This window comes from Micromys minutus (assembly GCF_963924665.1).
Source record: "Micromys minutus genome assembly, chromosome: 4".
Lineage (NCBI taxonomy): Eukaryota > Metazoa > Chordata > Mammalia > Rodentia > Muridae > Micromys > Micromys minutus.
The window spans coordinates 42,064,089-42,083,554 of record NC_137973.1 but is presented as its reverse complement, the minus strand read 5'-3'; the positions used below and the strand labels follow the sequence as shown (position 1 = coordinate 42,083,554).

Below are 19,466 nucleotides of genomic sequence, written 5' to 3'. Positions count from 1 at the left end.
TCGACCTGGGGTTGCTTTGAAATAATTATTGTTAGGAAAAAGATGAAGAGAGTCAAAATATTATGCCTCATGGAGGTGTGGCAAGGCCTGGGGGCAAGAAGATGCCTCTGGGAGACCCATGTTGGGAATCCGTTCCCCTGAGGGACCAGTCACACAACAGTATAGTACAGAATAGAGTTTAGTCAGGGCATGAGAGGGGAGTTAAGGAGGTAGTAGAGGCAGAGAGAGACAAGAGGAGAAGAGGATTAGAGAAGCAGAGAGGGGCCATAAGTACATGGAGGGAGGAGGAGAGCAAGGGTACAAGAGATCAAGAGGGCAAGAGGCCGAGAGAGAGGAGGGGGCAAGCAGCCCCTTTTGTAATGTCAGGTAACTGGGGGGAAGCATACCTGTCTCTTGCCAGGTAACTGAGGTGTGGGGTTTAGAATCCCAACAGTTATATTATATTCTGAGTCTGTATTGTGTGACCTTTAGTGTGTATAAAGCACCCTAATAGGAAACTGAAGTGTTCTTTTGCCAGGGCTGGGAGCTAAGCTGGCTGTGCTGTGGTCCACAGCGTGAGCCTTTGAGAAATGCTGATCTTGGCATGGGGCTGCTGCTTTGCATGGGCTGCAGACCTGAGCTTCTGTTGTGTTCTTCCCAATTTGCAGGGCCTGGAGAAGATCTCTGCCTATATGAAGAGTAGCCGCTTCCTCCCAAGACCTGTGTTTACTAAGGTAGCCCAGTGGGGCACTGATTAGGCCCCTGCCCTGTTGGAACTCACAGGGAGGACCTGTTCACACTGTCTGATCCTGCAGGCCCTGGAGACAGCACTCTGGCCTTCTGCACTGTGACTCCTGGTTCTCTCTCCTTCCCACTCCCTTCTCCAGCTTTGTGAGCCCCATCCCCTCCCCCTCACCCTAATCAAGCCCACACAGTCTTCATTCTCCCTACTTTCTTTCATCATGGTTTCTTTCTTCATTGGCTTCCTAACCCAACCTCACAGCCCTTTTCCTATTTGAGGTCTGTCCTGAACTGAGGCTCCCTAGAATTACCCTGAAGATCACTGTCTCAAGTGGCAGCCTATTCCTGGTGGAGGAGTTGCCCCAGGCCTGTCTCATCTACAATAAAGCCTAAAACACACTTGCTGTGTGTTGTGTTTTTTCTTTTGCTCTTTAGCCAAGCATCACAGCTGCTTCCAAAGAGTCTGAGCTCTAAGCCTGTAGTACTGGGCTCTGGGATGTCTAATGGAACCAGAAGAGCTTTGACAGATCTTGGTTCTAACCTGAGACCCTCCCAGCAGGGATAAAGCTTCTTAAAGCATTGTTTCTTAACCTGTGGGTCATGATCCATTTTGGGGTAGGCGTGTCACATATTAGGTATAATGCATATTATGATGATAACAGTAGCAAAATTATACTTGTGAAGTAGCAACAAAATTATTTTATGTTGGAGTTCATCACAACATGAGGATTAAAGAAGCACAGCATGAGGAAGGTTGAGAAACACTGGGGTTAGAGGATAAAGTGTGCTTGCCTGGAATCTCATTTTCTGTGGCATCTGGGAATCTCATTCACTGTGGCATTCTGGGAGTCTCATTCACTGTGGCATTCTGGGAATCTCATTCACTGTGGCATTCTAGGAGTCCCATTCACTGTGGCATTCTGGGAATCTTATTCACTGTGGAATGCTGGGAATCTCATTCACTGTGGCATGCTGGAAATCCCAATTGCTGTGGCATGGTGGGAATTCCATTCACTGAGGCATTCTGAGAGTCTCATTCACTGTGGCATTCTGGGAATCTCATTCACTGTGGCATTCTGGGAATCTTATTCATTGTGGAATGCTGGGAATCTCATTCACTGTGGCATGCTGGAAATCCCAATTGCTGTGGCATGGTGGGAATCCCATTCACTGGGGCATTCTGGGAGTCTCATTCTCTGTAGCATTCTGGGACTCTCATTCACTGTGGCATGCTGGGACTCTCATTTACTGTGGCATGCTGGGACTCTCATTCACTGTGGCATGCTGGGACTCTCATTCACTGTGGCATGCTGGGACTTTGAACTGTCAAGGGCTGTTGTCTCAATGAGTGGTGAAGCTGGTGGGACTGCCCAGGATGAGCCCTGCCTGGTCTCTACCTCACACACAGCTGTGTCAGTATGAGGTCTCCAGGAAATTGTCTTTGCTGAGTCTGTGAAAGGCTCTTCTGAATTGATGCTCAACTGGTATTGAGACCTTCATTCTTGGATAATTCTTTGTATTTGGGGAAATGGAATTCAACTTACCCTTACTCTCTGTTAATTTTTATGACCTGTGTTTCCTTGCACCCAAGCAATTACTGCCAATAAATCTCCCTGTCAGTGAGAATCCCTGTGTCACTGTTTAATATTGTATGATTCAGACATTTTTTGAAGAGCTGTTCAAAGATGAGTCAATGACAATCATCCCTAGTTTTCTGCAGGCACAATGTAACTAGCTGCTATTGTATTCAGGATTTGAATACAGTGGGATGGTTGATTGCTAAGACCTGCATGGCTTTGGGACTCACCTGCCTAGGGCAATTTGACATGAAGAAACACTGAAACAAGTACAGAAAAAGAGGGACCTGTGGGCCATGTACTCTGATGAAGCTGCAGGAGCCACTCAGAAAGTTTGTGGTCACAGCTGAACAGGATGTTGGGTTTATTATATACCTGTGGATAAGGAGGTGTACCAGCTAATCTCAGTAGGTATCTCCAGAGGACCAGTTTTGGGCCTATCCTGGAGGAGGAAGAAGCTGTGATCAGTACTTTCTGCATAGTGTCCACATCTGTCCTTGGGCTTTGTCATTCCCATAGGTCTGAGGCGGTGGGGTTCTTGACATAGGTATATTCTTATTGATAATATCTATTCATCAGACTTCATGTCATTTCACATGCACATAGGTAGGATCAAAGCCAGATGATGTGTGAGTTCATTCTGTCATGCTCAGGTACCCATCATCTGCTGGCCTAGTCACATGCATCCTCTTCTCATGCTCTACCTGGAGGTTTCCTAGTACTTCCTGTCTGGTCAGGACTGACTCTTTTGGTCAGCAGATAATGGACTGCAAATTACAGGAGTCCCTTTCCATTAGAAACAATATGCACATATCCACATAATCCAAAATAATATGCCTACATGTTCTACTGATCATGTCTTATGGGTTCTGGCTGATCTTGAAAGGTTAGGGCCAAAATATTGGCATCCTTAAGTGTTGTGTTTTATAAAAAGATAAGTCAGGGATATGTTTGGTGGAAGCTTAGTATGGTGTGGGGGAAGCGGGTGCCTCTGCAGGCCCACGCTGAGGCATCCTTTCTCCCTGAGGTACCAGCCACAAGATGGGTGTAGTATAGAATAGAGTTTATTCAGTGCATGGGGAGGGGAGTTTAAGGAGTAGAGACAGAGAAAGGCAGAGAGAGTGACAGAGACAGTGAGACACACACACACACACACACACACACACACACACAGAGAGAGAGAGAGAGAGAGAGAGAGAGAAAGAGAGAGAGAGAGAGAGAGAGAGAGAAGAGGTAAGTCAGCTTGTGGGGAGGTCGAGGGAGTTGGAAGAGATGGGGAAGAGGGTAAGGGAGGGAGGGCAGGAGAGCAAGAGAGAGAGAGGATGGGGAAAGAAACCCCCTTTATAGTGAATCAGGCTTACCTGACTATTGCCTGGTAACTATGGGGTGGAGCCTATAGGAAATAAAAACATTAATGACCCCCTTAGCCTTAGTGATGTAGACCTTCCAACTTTCTTATTGAACACCCAGAAAGACAACAACATAACCAATTGTGTGATTTAAATTTCCACGTAACATTTTGATAGGGCTCAGGAATAAACAAACAGTTTTAAATAAGTCTTGATTTTGTTAAGACCAGTTTTCCTGGTTATATTGATGAAAAAAATTTTAGTAGAACAATAGAACTGTAGACAAATAGTATCCTAGAAGAACTCTATTGATTTCAAGATAATTTTGATAATAGTATATTGAACTTTGACCTCAGTAGTTAATAACCTTTAGTCATCAAACATAACATTATTAAGATTCATGATTCATGGGTTCTGCGCACCTTCTTCAGGCAGTTTATAATTTGACTTTAAAGTTTAAAAAAATTGTATTTGACTTTTTTATCTTTTAATTTTAGCACAGATAATAAAAAATTCTATTTTATTATACAAAACAGGGGAAAGCCCAGGTACCAGGCCAACCCTTGTGTGGTCTTTTGCATAATAAAGAGCTGTCAATTAAAAGTCAGTCAGCTGAGGACTAAGAAAGATCAGAGGGAGAATGGGAGTGGGCAAGGAGGTAGAGCAGGGAGAGAGAGAGACACACACAGAGAACTCATTCGGGAAGCAATGACAGTGTCAGGTTAAGTTTAGATGGGGATCTGAGGAACAGCTCCAGCAAACAGGCCAACAGCTGTATACTATACAGATGTTTCTGTATACCTATTTTTTACTTTAAATTCTTTATTTTTATTATTAAACCTCAAGCAAGACAACCCCCCTCCCACAGGCTCCGAGATGAGACAAAAACACTCAGTGAGCTTAAGCAACAGATGACAATTTACCAATATAATGTACATTACACCTTGAGACAGCCTGCTGAGGGCTGCGGGGGTGGGGGGGAGCTCAGGGGGATTGGTTTCTCTGGTCACCAGTCCCACCTCTCCTACCCCGTATACTGGAGGGTCATTCTGACCAGTCTCTCCACCTGGTGGTGTCAGGTCTCCGCCCAAGCCTGCTGACCCCAGGGCTTCCCCAGGGCATGCCTGCTGCTGCAGGCTCCTCTCCATCTCCCCTCCCACAGCTGTTTCCAGGCCAGCAGCTGCTCTGCTCTACCCCTCACTGGCCTCCATCTCTAAGGCTGCATTTCTCCAACTGTGGTTTCTGAGTCATTTGTGGCTCACAGACTAGTTAGGTTCCTCTCACCTGGTCGTGACTGCATTTGGACTGGGTGGTTCTTTGCTGTGGGGCTCTGTGGTGCATTGTGGGCTGTTCATGGCTTCCCCATCTAGATGCTGCAGCACTCCCCAGTAGTAACCTTTTAGAAAGTCTGTCATGAGCTGTCAAATGCTTCCTATTAGAGGTCAGGGGTCATGGTGATGAAGGCTCCACTTTTAACTGAAAGTGAAGAACCTTTCCAAAGCTAAACCTTAAATTTAACTTATTCATTAAAGACGAACCTGTCATTTGTTTTCTCTTTCCTTTTTTGTTCACTTCTTGTTCCACCCCCCTTGTCTTTTTTTTTTTTAAGAGACAAGGTTCTACTATGTAACCCTTGATATCACTGACTCTGTGCCATGCTGGAACATATATCAATCTTCCTGTTTCTGCCTCTAAGTGCTGCAATTCCAGGCATAAGCTACCATCCCAGACATAAACCATGTGATAAATATATTCCATTTTTCACAACTTTTTTTTTTTGTTACAGTGCCAGACTTTGAGGACATTCTCAGAAAACAGTACACAGAACCTTGGAGCAGCCAGCACTCTTTTCCACAAGCCTTGTCCCCTCTCACTTCTTTCTACTGGCTTTGACTTCTGACCCTGGTACTCTGTGTCTGAGCAGAGATGTGACAAGGACCAAGTGCCACATTTTCTTGTGACAACACATGTGTAGGGTCAGTGTGGGAAGGAATAGTGGTCACAGCCATTCTCCCAGGCAGCTGTGTTTGCCACCACCCGACCACAGGTGAGTAAACTTTCAGAATAACAGATGCTTAAAGTGTATGAGACTAAAACAGCTCAGAGAAAAGCATGTGTGTGTGTGTGTGTGTGTGTGTGTGTGTGTGTGCATGTGTGTGCTTATGTGTGCATTTGAGCACACATGCATGTGCTTGTATGTTCACGTGTGTGAGTTGTGTGCATGTGCCCTCATACTTTATTGTCATCAAGTTTTTGTCAACCTTATACTGAAGCTCTTTTAAAGTTTCAAGTTACTTTCTGAGTTTGGGCACAGCCCAGAAACCTGAGACTGGCAGGATAGTCATTCAAATCCAAATGCCAGAGTGGCATCAGCCACAGGCCCCTGTGGCATGTGGCATACTCTGCCAGCCCCCTGTGACATAGTCTCTGAGCTCCCATTCTTCTAGAGACCTGCAGAACATGGGCCTTCTCTGACTTTAGTGTTCAGATGGTCTCTGCCTGTCCCTTGTCTCCTATTCTACTTTACCTTTGTGATGGCAAATATTACTGAACTCTGGGCTCACAACCTGAAGTAAGTCCTACCCAAGGGCTGCAGAGTAACAGTCTTGTCCTTTGACTTGCAAATTCACTTCAGATTTAAGTTCTAACATCATCCTTCTGGTCCAGTCCTTTCTCCCTTGAAGAATTATTCTATCCTCTAGGTTCACTACCACGGATGCCAGTCATGTTCCTTTAGATATGCAAAGCCACCCACAGGCCAGTTGACCTGCCTCTCACCTCTTGGTTTTGAACCTTCAAAGAAGGTTCTTAGTCTTAAAGCCAGGACACTGGTACAAGGCCAGCTAGGCTGGCATTCACACACAGAGAAGCCATTTGAAGACAAACTAAGCAGTCATCATCAGTATTCGGCTTTCCCTTTTATTTCTCTAAGAAAGGGTGAGATTGCTCCTCAAAATTCAAATGCCAAATAAGGGGGAGGAAGATGAAGGTGTCAGAGCTTGGCTGACACCTGTTTAGGGAAAGTATAACCTTCTAAACTGTCCAACACCTAAAATTACAATACTGGTGTCTCCTCCCTCAAGAGTTATCCAATTGGACTTGTAAGTGACCCAGCTAGGAGACCACTTCTTCAAGAAAGCAGATTCCCCTGAAGACATGTTAAGAAATGGGAGGAATAATATCCCATGAATGAGATAAGACACTTACGCACCACAGAGGCCACTCCCCTGATGCTGCTGCTTACAGAAGGGCTGCTGCTCTTCTGAATTCTGTCTTGAAAGGTGACTAACTTGAAAAGCAAAACTCTCCTTTCTCCCCTTCCTGTTTATTCCTCAGAGAGCAGCCACATCTCTGCTCTGCTTGTTTCCCCTGACTCTCATTCTCTGAAGGCATATCCTCTCTCATCTGGCTGCTTCCAACCCTCCGTTGCTGTGCCTATCTGCTTTCTTGGGAAAGCAGAAACTGAGGAAATATGGCTTATTTGCCATTTTCCCCATTTAGTAATTCAGGCTGGCCTCAAATTGGTATGTAGCAAGGATGGCAGTGAACTCCTGGTCCTCTGCTTCTGCTTTCCAAGAGTTGTGATTATAGAATTACACAATTATTCCTTCACAGAGTCTTGTGTGTGCACACGTATTGACATGTGTGTGAAGACCTGGGGTTAAAATCTGGTGTCTTCTTCAGTTACTCTCCATTCTTAATTTTAAGACCTGGTCTCTTCCTGAATTTGTAGTTCACTGATTCAACTAGACTGACAATCCAGGAAGCCTCCTACCTCCACCCCTTAACACTAGGATTATAGGTACACCCCACCATATCTTATTTTTTATGTGTGTTTTAGGAAATTGAACTCATGTTTAGTGTTTGGTTTTTGTCAACTTAACACAAGTAAGAGTTATTTGGGAAGAGGTACCCAACTGGAAAAGTGCCTCTATTAGACAAGTTTGTAAGACATTTATTTCATGATTGCTGTGGAGGACCCAGCTCACTGGGGAGGAGCGGTGCCATCTATCCCTGGGCAGATGTTACTGAGTGGTATAAGCAAGCAAACTGAAAAACCATGACAAGCAAGACAATAAGCAGTGTTTCTTTCTGTGAAGCCTCTGCTTCCATTCCTGCCTCCAGGTTCCTGCTTGCAGTTCCTACCCTGACTTTCCTTAGTAATAAAGTGTGTGACCTGAGAGATGAAAGAAACCTTCTTCCTCAAGTTGCTTTTGCTCATTGTATTTTATTACAGCAAGAGCAACCCTAACTAAAACACCTGGCAATTTGTTACCAACAGAGGATTTTATATTCTACTGAGTGTAGTGTGTAGTTTTACACTCTTTCCAACTTTAGCTCTGGGAAATGACTATGCTACCAGCCCCCACCAGACTTCCCTTGAATCCTTGGACAAAAGGCACACACACAGTTGTTTCTTTTCCACTTGCCTTCTTGACAATTGCTGGGCCTTACTATCTCTCACTGGGAAAAGCATGCCCTTATTAATATTTTTATTTCTGCTCTTCCCATTTGCCTTAAACTTCAGTGGCTAGCCCCACCCAAGTCCTGTCAAACATTCCTGACTACCCACCTGTAGTAGTGGCCACAGGCCCTAGCTCCTCCACACACCTCACATGGCTGCTGGCTTCTTCTCTCTCCAAACCATGGCAAAAAACTTCTCCCCTTCCTTGCTCTCTCCTCTGGGAACCTGGATACTGCCTGTCCCTTCTGCTCAACAATTGGCCCATGGCTTTCTTTACCGACAGATCAAGAACAAGTTGGGGAACAGGACCTTAGAATCAGAACCACAACCTACACCCGAGTTTAATTTAAAATTCATTTATGAGTGATACTGTGGAAATTCGAATAAGAATGGCACACATAGGCTGGATTAAGCTCTCAGGTTAGGGAGCTATACCTCTTTGTCCATATATATATATATATATATATATATATATATATATATATATATATATATATATATATATATTACCTCCTTATATATTGAGGGGTAAGCCTCCTTGTATGACAAATTCTCACAGTCTAGGTGTGAAAATTGAGTCCAGCAATGAAAGGAAGGAGAACTGTCTCATTCTCTGCCTATCTGGCCAGTCTCCAGGGGGCCACTGCCAAATTCCTGAGGATGGTGGTGGCGGAGTGAGGGCTGGTGTGAGGGCCATAGGCAGAAATCCACTAGAACAGACCTGCCAATCACTGCCTTTGGTATCTGAATACTCATACCTGCCCCAGAAATCTGTAGAGTTTGGACTGGATAAGTTGAGTTTCAGGCCCTGAGGGTTGGCCCATTTGGGAGTGAGGCAGGGAGAGTTCAGGAATTTCAGACAGACACCACCCCCTATTGCACTGGTATCTTAAAATGAAATCATTCAGACTAAATTATGTCTGCTCAGTCTTCAAGACTAGGGCAGAAAACATGCCCAAGACTCTGGATTTTTGGGGTATCTGTGGGGTGAGTAGAAGGCTGGGCTGCTGAGAGGATAGAGCCCTGGGTGGGGCACACACTGAAGAGTTAGGCTGGTTCCAGGAGGTAGAGCCTCTTCAGTATTTTCTAGAGTCTCCTGTCCCTGTCAGGAGGACTCTGCCTGTCCCTGTTCTCTTGTTAGGTGTAGAGATGGAGGTTTTCCTAGAGGAGGTGAAGTCACGCGTTTATGATCTCACTAATGGAAGGCCATCTCTCAAAACTGGACCACGCTACCCACCTGTCCACTGGTGCCCAGCAGTTTTTACCCAGTTCTCTGTTTCTTAACTCTGTGGAGCTCCTTCAGATGAGCCCATAGGTTATATCTTCCTGAAAGCTCCTTGAGGATACAGCTTTGGTTTTCAATAAATAACCCTGGGAGTGAAACACTGGCTCCCTCCCTATGGTCATGTAGGGTTTGCTCAGCACTTGCCCATGTGTTGTGTGTACCTTAGTCGGGTATTCACATGTAAAACTGTGGGACATGGGATGTAAGATTGAACGAGTCAGATCAGATCAAGTTTACCTCAGGAAGGCTTGCCCTGACATCTTGGGAGGGTCCCAGGGGAAGGGGAGAATATTCAGGAGGAGAGGTTTTCACATTATCTTGTCCACCACAGCTGATGATTATGAATGAAGCCAGCAGCTGTGAGAAGTTCAAGCTGGGCCTGAACTTTTTTAATGTAGGTGCAGGGAAGGGGAGGCTTGGGGAAGACATGGAGTTCTCACCTCATCTTGTCTGGCTGAGGGGTTTGGAGTCATGTCTCTGCTCACCAGCTCCATCCCTGCTGACTGCACAGTGTGTCTGTGATGGGCTGTGTCCCAGCTCTCCATCCAGTGTGCACTGTGCTCATGGTCGGCTTCCCATGGCAGGCACACTGAGTGCCAGGCCCCATTCATCCAGTGATGGGATGTTGGAACCTCATATCCCATCTGATTATCTCTGTTTGTCTGTCCAGCTGCCCTATTTAATTGACGGGTCACACAAGGTCACCCAGAGCAACGCCATCCTGCGCTACCTTGGCTGGAAGCACCACCTGTGTGAGTGGGGCTGGCTGCAGGGTGGGGGACAGAAGTCATCCCTCTTGGCTTGGCTGGAACAGGAGGCTGACAGTGAGTCTGTGCTGTGTGTGCTGCAGGTGGAGAGATGGAGGAGGAGAGGATTCGTGTGCACATTTGAGAGCCAGGCTGTGCACACCCGCGTGCAGATATGCACAGATGAGCACGGTCTGCTCTGGTCCTGATTTTTTGAGTCCTCACTGTGTGGAGTTAAAGGTTTGTATTAATATCCACACTTGTCCTATTTAGTATTTGAACTTACCCATTTTGATTCTCCAAGCTTTCCAATTCAGCCAACACAGCACCCAATTCTTGTAAACACCTTATATAATAAACACAAATCTTAACCCCCAAATCTTTTTTTCTGTTTTTCTATATTTTTTCTTGCAACTTTATGTATTTAAAAAGGGAGATACAAGTACAGATTTTGAAAGCATTTTGGCATAAAACTATATGAATATATTTTTGTCAGTACTTGGTTTTTTTAAGGGTTTGATAGTATGCATTGAAATCTTACTAGTTACCAGAAGCATAAAATACATGTAAAACAAAACACAACATGGAAATAGTCAACATTTTCTTGGTGTGTATAGATTAAACATAATAATTTTTAAATACCAGAAATTGCCACAAGGCTATTTTCTTAGCTCTTGAGTTGTTATGATTTAAGGTCTAGGTGTACCACACCATGAGTGGGTGCTATACACTTCTTGTTGTTATTTTCTACGAAGGACTGAGGCTACTACTTTCTGGCCTTTCTTTTTTTTGAGTTTCATATAATCTGTGAGTTGTTTCTTGGGTATTCAGAGCTTTCTGGGGCTCTTTTTATTCAATTATCAATGACTATATATTATGTCTGTTCTTTTGTGATTAGGTTCCCTCACTCAGGATGATATTCTCTAGATCATCCATTTTCCTAGGAATTTCATAAAGTCATTGTTTCTAATAGCTGAGTAGTACTCCATTGTGTAAATATATCACAATTTTTGCATCCATTTATCTACTGAAGGACATCTGGGTTCTTTCCAGCGTCTGGCTATTATAAATAGGGCTGCTATGAACGTTGTGGTGCATGTGCCCTTATTGTATGTTGGAGCATCTCTGGGGTATATGCCCAGAAGTGGAATAACTGGGTCTTCAGGTAGGACTATGTCCAATTTTCTCAGGAACTGCCAGACTGATTTCCAGAGTGCTAATCCCCAAATGTTATTAATAAACATTATACAACAGTGCCTTTAAATCTTTATTATTGTGATGATTGGGCATTTGGTTCCTATATAATAAAATCATGTACTCAGAATTCTCTCCAGCTTTGAACTTTACCACCGTAGTGGGCCATCTTGCCTACTTGGTTACATATTATCTGTCTGCTCAGATTGAGGGTACAGATTCAAACCAGAAAAAAATAAAATAAGCCCAAAATATTCAGAAATCCACCCAACAGTGTTTTCAGAGCTGAGTCTCTGATAGAAGAAAGTATGAGGGTCTCTTCCTGATTGGCAGCTCATGGTCAACCTGAGGACCTTTGTCCCTTCCGACATCAAACCTGGTTCAACTTAGCTCCTGCTGAAATATTGACCCTGCTCTGTGTCATTCCTCAGGAATAACATGCCTCTTGTTAACTACTTTGCTTCTCCAGTTTCACTGGACTTTCAGGTGCAGAACTTATGAGTGACTCAAAAGTAGTCCTGGTTTGGATGTCCGTGGTGACAGATAGAAGGACAAGCATTCCCATCTAACTCCCAGTCACCTCTGAGTCAGCTCTGCTACCAAGCAGGTCTATGGTTAGTATAACAGGAGCGTGTTACATAGAAATCTGTGTACTGGCAAAGGCCCAGTATAGAAAAGAAGCTACTCTTCTGCACATCCCTAAGACACCAGTCTTTCTCTAGAACACCAGTGTCTACGGGTTGTGACAACTGTTTTTTTTTTTTTTTTTTTTTTTAATCTCAGGAGAAACGGAAGCCAGAGTTCTTGAATGGCCTCCCAGACCAGATGAAGCTCTTTTCTGAGTTCCTGGGGAAGCAGCCATGGTTTGCAGGGAACAAGGCAAAGAGGGTAACAGGTGGGGAGGAGGAGCTGCCACTGTCCCCAGGCTTCTGGATTCCACCTCACTGACCCTCACTTCCTGCAGATCACCTATGCAGATTTCCTCGTATATGATGTCCTTGATCAGCACCGAATGTTTGAGCCCAAGTGCCTGGACACCTTCCCAAACCTGATGGACTTCATGGCCCGATTTGAGGTGATGCCTCATCCTGCTTCCTCTTGGATATCCTTCCCTTCCCCTTTTCCAGGTTGCACCCCAATCCTGAGGGTTAGACGAAGAATATCAAGGATCTATTGAGCACTGGCTTTCTGTCAGGACCCGTGTTCAGCTTCCTAGATCTGGAGAATCGATTTATCCTTGCAACACACAGGCAATCTGGCTAGAATTAGTGGTCACACTGTGCAGATGCAGAGGGGAAGCTGCTTGCTCAGCATCCTAGCCTCAGCATCCAACAGCAGGAGTAAAGGCTGTTCTGGCCTCCTGACTGCCTTCAGCTTTTAAAGGTAATGGACCTGAACCAGCAAGTTGTTCTTCAGTGACAGAGTCCTAAGTGGAAAGTGGCCAGGAGAAGAGAAAGAATGAAAAGATAGAAATAGTGAAGGTAAGGCTGGGGCTAGCAGGTCTTACACAAGCTATGTCTTATGCAGAGGAGACTCATTAAGACATATAGCCATCAAATATATATACTATTTCCAGTGAACAAGGGAGAAATGGGATGTAGTCAACTGAAAGCTAAGCAAGCAATGTTGCAAAAGGGAAACATAGAATATCTCAAGAACAATGTAATCTGAGCACACAGTGACCTTAGGACTCATAATCATAGCCCTGTACAGTGGTGAAAGCTGGATTTTCAGGATCTGAAGCCACAGGGTCCTCAATGCCAGTATCAGCTCAGCCAAGAATATCCCTGGTCTTAGAGAAAGATCTGTGTTTCTCTTCCATACACCAGGGCCTTGGGGAATGCCTTGGATCAGTGCAGCTCAACAGACAGAATTCTGTGTTTTTTGATTTGTCCAAAAAGGAAATGTAGGCCTTTGTATAGCCCGGGTTTCTTGTCCAGGACCTGTGCCTTGAAAAACATATGAGGAATGTGTTTGCTCCTGTAACCATATAGGAAGAGACAAAAGCCAACTGATGTGCAGGAACAAGGCATGCTCAGTAGTCACACCTGATCTGCAGAGGTGGCCGCACTTGCTTCGCAGTCTCTTCAGCCTTCTCTGATCACACTCTGGATTTGCTGAATCACGGGGTGGCACCCAGACTCTGTTCCAAGCCACACAAGCAGTTTCTCAACACTTTTGGTTTTCTGGATCCTTGCTCCTTTTATTAACAGGCATGCCATTGCAGTCAGGAGTGACAGTGCCCCCTATGGGAGGCAGGAGGTAGTGCACAGAGAGCAGAGTGGCAGCCACAGTGCTGGGCTGACCCTCTTAGTCATGGGAGAATGAGGCAGTTTCTTAGCCTCTGCTACCTCAGCATCCCTGTGGATTGGGGTGATGGTGGGGCTGATTTTGCAGGGTGGTTGGGTGGGTTTTCTCCTGCAGGATTTTAAAGTCTCTTGGATATTCCTGGAGTGCAGTGGGTTTGCAGAGATGAGGTCCTGGTTTCTCCTTCTCACCTGCAGGGCCTGAAGAAGATCTCTGCCTATATGAAGACCAGTCGCTTCCTTCCAAGTCCTGTGTACTTAAAACAGGCCACGTGGGGCAACAAGTAGAACCTGTCAGTGTACCTGTGGCCCTGGATCATGCTTGGCTCCTCTCACCCACTGTGCAACAGTCTTCCTCTTTCATTCCTTTCTCCTCTACCAAGATTATTGTGTCCTCTCTACCGGGTTCTCATCAGAGGGCCCTGGGCTCTACTTGGAGTAACGTAATTGACACTATACTCTCGACTCTTGCCTGAGAATTCAGCCTTGTCCAGTCCCAGTAAAGACTAAACTATACTCACTCTGTGTCTTGGCTTATTGCCAGTGGCTCAAAGATCAACTTCATTGACTTGTTGGAGTGGTGTTTGTTCCTTTGCTCACAGGAAGAGCTGGGTAGTGAGACCATAATGGGGAGGGGATGGTTCTCAGTCAAGCACGGTCTAAGACCAAATATGGGCCTTGATGTTCTCTGGCATTTCTGATGCTGGAATTTCTACAGGGTGGTGCTCCTTCTGTACCAGGGCTCATTCACCCTGCAGGATGCAAATCCTCCATTGGTCATGCATCGTTGTGCGTCAGGCTTCAAAGAAAGGTTGGGCTGATGGGAAAAGGTGAGCAGGCCCCAGGCTCAATATCTGTCCCCACCCAGAAGACTTTTATGGACAAATGTTCATTTCTTCTTAAAGGTGTTCCCATATAGATCTTCCCACCTGGTCTTGTAGGTGTTCTTACCTACTCCAGTCATAGGCTCCTTTTAAAGATCACACATTGATGAACTTTTCATCTCTGGTACGAATGGCAGTATCCGGCATACTGCAGGTGTTCAGGAAATTAAGATTTTTCTCCTACAAGAATGGGTTTGTGGGTGATGCAATATAGCAATCTGGAAATAACCGTGGTTCCCCCAGAAGGCATAAATGGAGTTCAGAAGATTTCCCATGTGGAGGTGGTGAACTTTCACCCAGAAGCTCTCTCTCATGTAAGCACTTAAGAGGCCACAGCTGCCCCCGACGCCTGGAGATGGGCAGGCCTGCTTTCCTGGGTAGTGTGTGATGCAGTGGGTGAGCATAGTGCTGTGGGTGTTTTGTGTCACTTCACACACAAACGAACTCAACCATTGAAGAAGCATCCTTTAATGGAGGCTAGATCATGGATTGTAGCCTTTGCCATCCACTTCATGTGAGACCTACCTGTAACTCGGAACATCTTGGGGGATGGCCCTGCTGCCTTGTCCTTATGCCGAGTTCCAGCTGCTGCCTGTTACAGCAGTTAAGAAATAAGCGCTCATAGTGAGGGTCACCGTGGAATAAGTGATGAATTAAAAGGTAAACCTTGTAATAGAAGAGTTCATTGGAGAGAAACGTTTATTAATCTGGTAAGATCAAAATCCTTTAAAGCCAACCTTTATTAAACATTAACTTAAACACATGAAATAGCAGGGAATAGGACAATGCTAAAGGTTAAGTAGGTAGACACAAATATTAATTGGAAGTAAGAGAGGGGCTAGAGTGGGGAGAGGGAGACTTCGTACATGTGTGCTTGAACATATGGAAACCAGAGGTTGACAACATCAGGTGTCTTCTTCAACTACCCCTTACCTTCCTTTCTCCCTTGAGATTTTGTCTCACACTGAGCCTGAAGCTTACTTATTTAACTAGGCTCTCAGGTTAGCGAGTCCTTGGATTCTTCCTGTCTCCTCAGCACTGAACCTGACAGGTTCACATTTCCTAGTCTGGCTTTTCCACAGGTGCTGAGAATCGAACCCAAGCCATTGTGTCTGCACAGCATGTAAGTGGTGTACAGACGGAGCCAGGCCACATCTAACGTACAGTGAATGGCCATGACCCTGTGAGTGTGCTCCACACAGTGACTGCCACAAAGCAATGACTAACTTGGGCAAAGGACTAAATGGACTTTCTTTTTCTTGAGAAGCTGTTACAGTGTCCATAACCATACAAAAAAGGTGTTCGAAAACCACTTATCATCAGAGAAATGTGCAAACCACATCGACACAAGTTATTCCAGTAGATGATGACGGAAAGTGATTGTATGGAAGAACTGAAAGGCTTTTGCTCTGGTTTTGGCAATGGAAAATGCTACAGCTACTGCAGAAATTAGTCTGTTCCTTATAAAATAAGTAATATAATTACTTATGTATCAATTCCTTTGTATGTATATACTCAAGATAATTCTAAGTTAACATATATAACATATACACACATATAATATATAATTTATAGGTGTCATATATGGTGGGTTTAAATAAGCTATATTGGCTTTTTAAGACTTTTTTTTTTCTATCAAACTGGCCCAAAGGTAGCCCAGGCTGGCGCAGACTTGTGTTCTTCTTGCCTAAGCACCCCGAGTTCTTAGGATTACACGTAAATGCCCCAATGGCCACTTCAAATACAGATACATTTTAAAAAGATTTGCTTTTATGTATGTGTGTTGGGGTGTGTGTTTATATGCCACATGAGTACCCATTGAGACCAGTAGAGGGCATCAGAGCCTCTGGAGCCAGAATTGTAGGTGGTTATGAGAACACCAGAAGTTCATTCTGGGAACTAAACTCAGGTCCTCTGAGAACAGCAAGGGCTCTGAACCACTGAAACATTTTCTTCTTACAGTTTATCTGTGAATGTGTTCATGAGTTACATCTATATATAATTCATCTGAGTAACGCATCTTTGGGCACACAAATACATATTTGAGGAGGTGGGGAGATGCTGAGTCTAGCTGACATGTAGGCAGGAGTTTTGATAACCGTTGTCAGGCAGGCAACACAACATAGTAGGGTCTGAAGAAGGATGCTTCAGGCTTCCCCAGGGAAAGCAGAGCCTGTTTTTTTAAGATCCCTTGTGAGGGGAGTAGAGAGAAAGGGCTGTATCTCAAGGGACCAGGTTCAAGGTCTGCAGGTATCACCTAGACTAAGATAACTAGACTAAAAGGCACTGTGTTTTGTTGTGTTTCTGGCTTCAACTAGTGTTTGGAAAGACTTGAGGACATTGTTGGATAAGGGCTTCTGGAAGAACAATGGGCCTGCTAGTTCACAATAGGACAGTGGTCACTTGTCTGAGATGCAGTCCTCCGTTTAGGGCTTCACTACCCAGAGGGGCCCTTTACCAGGGAGGGAAGCTCCCCTGTCCTTAGAAGAAGGTAGTCTCCATTATGGGAAGGAGTGGGGTGGGGGAGGAAAAGGCAGGAATTCCCACCATGCACTCGGGGCAGAGTAGTCAAGGCCAATCACATCTTATTGGTGAGGTACAGTGTGTGACATAATCAGGCACAAGGTCACCTAGAATAGTGTCATCCTGTGCAACATTGTTCCTTAGCTCAGCCTGTGTGAGGGACTGGCTGCAAGTTGGGAATGGAGTGGGGACTGGTCAGAGGCCATCGATTGAACTTATCAGAGGAAAAAAAAAAACTGAACATCAGTCATTGTGTGGACAGAAAGACATTCTGAAGAACCATGCTATGAATCTTTCCAGTCAGGTCCTGAGAACCTGCTTCACAGACTTTCTGCACCGTCTCTTGCCTCCTGCTGGACAGGGCCAGGCATGGTTTGGATCATCTACACAGGCTCCGTGTCTCCTTCACCAAGTTGAAACAATTTACAGTCCAGTTTATTCCACATGCTGGCACCAGGGTCTCTCATACCCTTTTGCACTGGTGACCTTTGGTATTCAGGACCCATCAATGTCAGAAAAGAGTGGATTCTCTCCAGAGTGTCTGTATCTAGAACTCTTCTTAACTGCCTGTGACCTGTGCCATGGGCTTCATTCCAGCTGGTCCAGACCATCTTTGTGCCTCTGGAATAAACAGGCTCAGCTGATGGGAAAGAGTACATCAGGATGAAAGCAGGACATGAAACCATCGACTTAACTTCTGCTCGCCTGTGCTTGGTCCTGCCTGAGAGGATCTCTGCTCTGCTCCTTTCTCCCTTTTAGGCTCCATCTCTCCAAACTTCAGAGAAATGGCCAAATATTTACCCCTTCCTCTGCCTTCTCACTGAGCTGAATTTGGCTCCGTGTCGTTGAGCCCTAGTTTGCATATATGTGTGAACACACATGTGTGCAGATGTATGTGAAAGAAGTTGATATTTGGTCTTTATCAACCACTTTGTATGTAGTTTTTGAGACCGCTCTTTCACTAAACATGGATTCGGCTGAGTCAGTTGGACTAGCAGCTGTATGTCTCCACCTCCACAGCTCTGGGTTTTATAAGTGCCTGCCACCATAATAAACTTTTTTACATGGGTTTTATTGCTATCTTAAGCTTGGTCTGGCTAGTACTTATGAAGAGAGCCATCCTCTTGCTCCCTTCCCCTCAAGTCTGTTTCTAAATTTCTTTATCAATGATGCTAAGAATCTTAAAAAGGGAACCTTGGCTCTCTAACATTGGTAGGATTTTTGTCTGAGAGTTTTAACCACAGGTGCCATGATGAAGGACATTGAGTCACCCTTTCATATCCAGATACACCTAAGTCAGGAGGAGAGCCAAGGCTGAAATCAGTGAGCTATATACAGCTGAGAGTTTGACTCTCAGGTACTTGGTCCTTTGCAGAGTCCCTCAAGGTCCTTTCTGGACAGCATTCTGTTGTTCCTTAGAATCAGGAGAAATGTCTGGTCCCTCCTGGCCACTGTGCTGTTGAGTTCAGAATTCTGTCCATGGTGGTGGGACCCTTTCAGTTTCACATGGTCTCTGTGTTTGATTCTTGGATTAAGCTCACAAGTATGGCCAAAGTGCAGATTAATTTATATAGTCACTTCTTTGATGACCAAAGGGCTGGGTCCCTGCAGTATACCTCCTATAGGCTCATACAGTTGAGTACTTAGTCCTCAGTTAGTGAAACTGTTTGGGAAGGATTAGGAGGTATGGCTTTTCTGGAGGAGGTGTGTTACTAAGGGTAGGCTTTGAGGTTTGAAAAATGTATCCCATTCCCATTTAGCTTGCTTGCTCAGCTACTGCTCCAGTACTGTGCCTGTCTGCTTCTCTGATGCTGTGTTCCTCAGCATGATGGCCATGAAGTCACCCTCCAAAACTGAAACCCTCGTTAACTGCTCTCTTCTTTAAGTTGCCTTCATCAAGGTGTTTGTCACAATAAGAAATGAACTGAAACAGCCCCAGGCCCCCAAGAGAAACACGGGGACTGTTTGCTCTTCTGTTTGGCCCTGTCCTGTGTCTTTGCTGTGTCACTGCTCCTGTACCTCCAGGCTATATGGACAATGAAGCCATTTGTCAGACAGGCAGAGTCCTTTCTTCAAGGATGAGTACAAGAACAGACTCTCAGGTCTGTTGTTGAGGCAATACCTTTTTATCCATATGTTGAGATCGGAGCCTCCCTGAACGACAGATTCCCAGAGTTTAGGTGTGAAAAACCTATCTACCAGGAAAGGAGATGTGCAGAATAGGTCCTACCTGTCTGGTCTCCAGGGATACTGCTAACTTCCTGAGGATCCAGCAGGGGGCAGATGGAAGCAGGCCTGCCAATCAATCACTGCCTTTGGTATCTAAAAACTCAGACCCGCCCAGGAGATGATAGCTCCTGGGCTTAGATTGGCTTTTACTCGCTACAGTCAAGGTGGGTGGGTTGGGCTAGGCTCCT

The 19,466-nt window shown here is 45.1% G+C and overlaps 1 protein-coding gene across 6 annotated transcripts in view; it reads left to right on the top strand.

Annotated features, from left to right (window-relative positions):
- Positions 1–19,466, top strand: part of LOC308420466 (glutathione S-transferase Mu 3) — a gene marked incomplete at both ends in the record, with an annotated part of 70,801 nt that overhangs the window by 46,893 nt on the left and 4,442 nt on the right. For 2 of the 6 annotated variants that reach the window (XM_080916494.1, XM_080916489.1), the window contains 3 exons: positions 12,120–12,215; positions 12,301–12,411; positions 13,841–13,930. The exons of 2 other annotated variants lie outside the window; for them this stretch is intronic. In XM_080916494.1, the coding sequence (XP_080772620.1) occupies positions 12,120–12,215; positions 12,301–12,411; positions 13,841–13,930 (297 nt within the window). Of the gene's footprint in view, positions 1–647; positions 738–12,119; positions 12,216–12,300; positions 12,412–13,840; positions 13,931–19,466 lie in introns of those variants that run through there. 2 more of the 6 variants (XM_080916487.1, XM_080916493.1) reach the window with 2 other exon arrangements.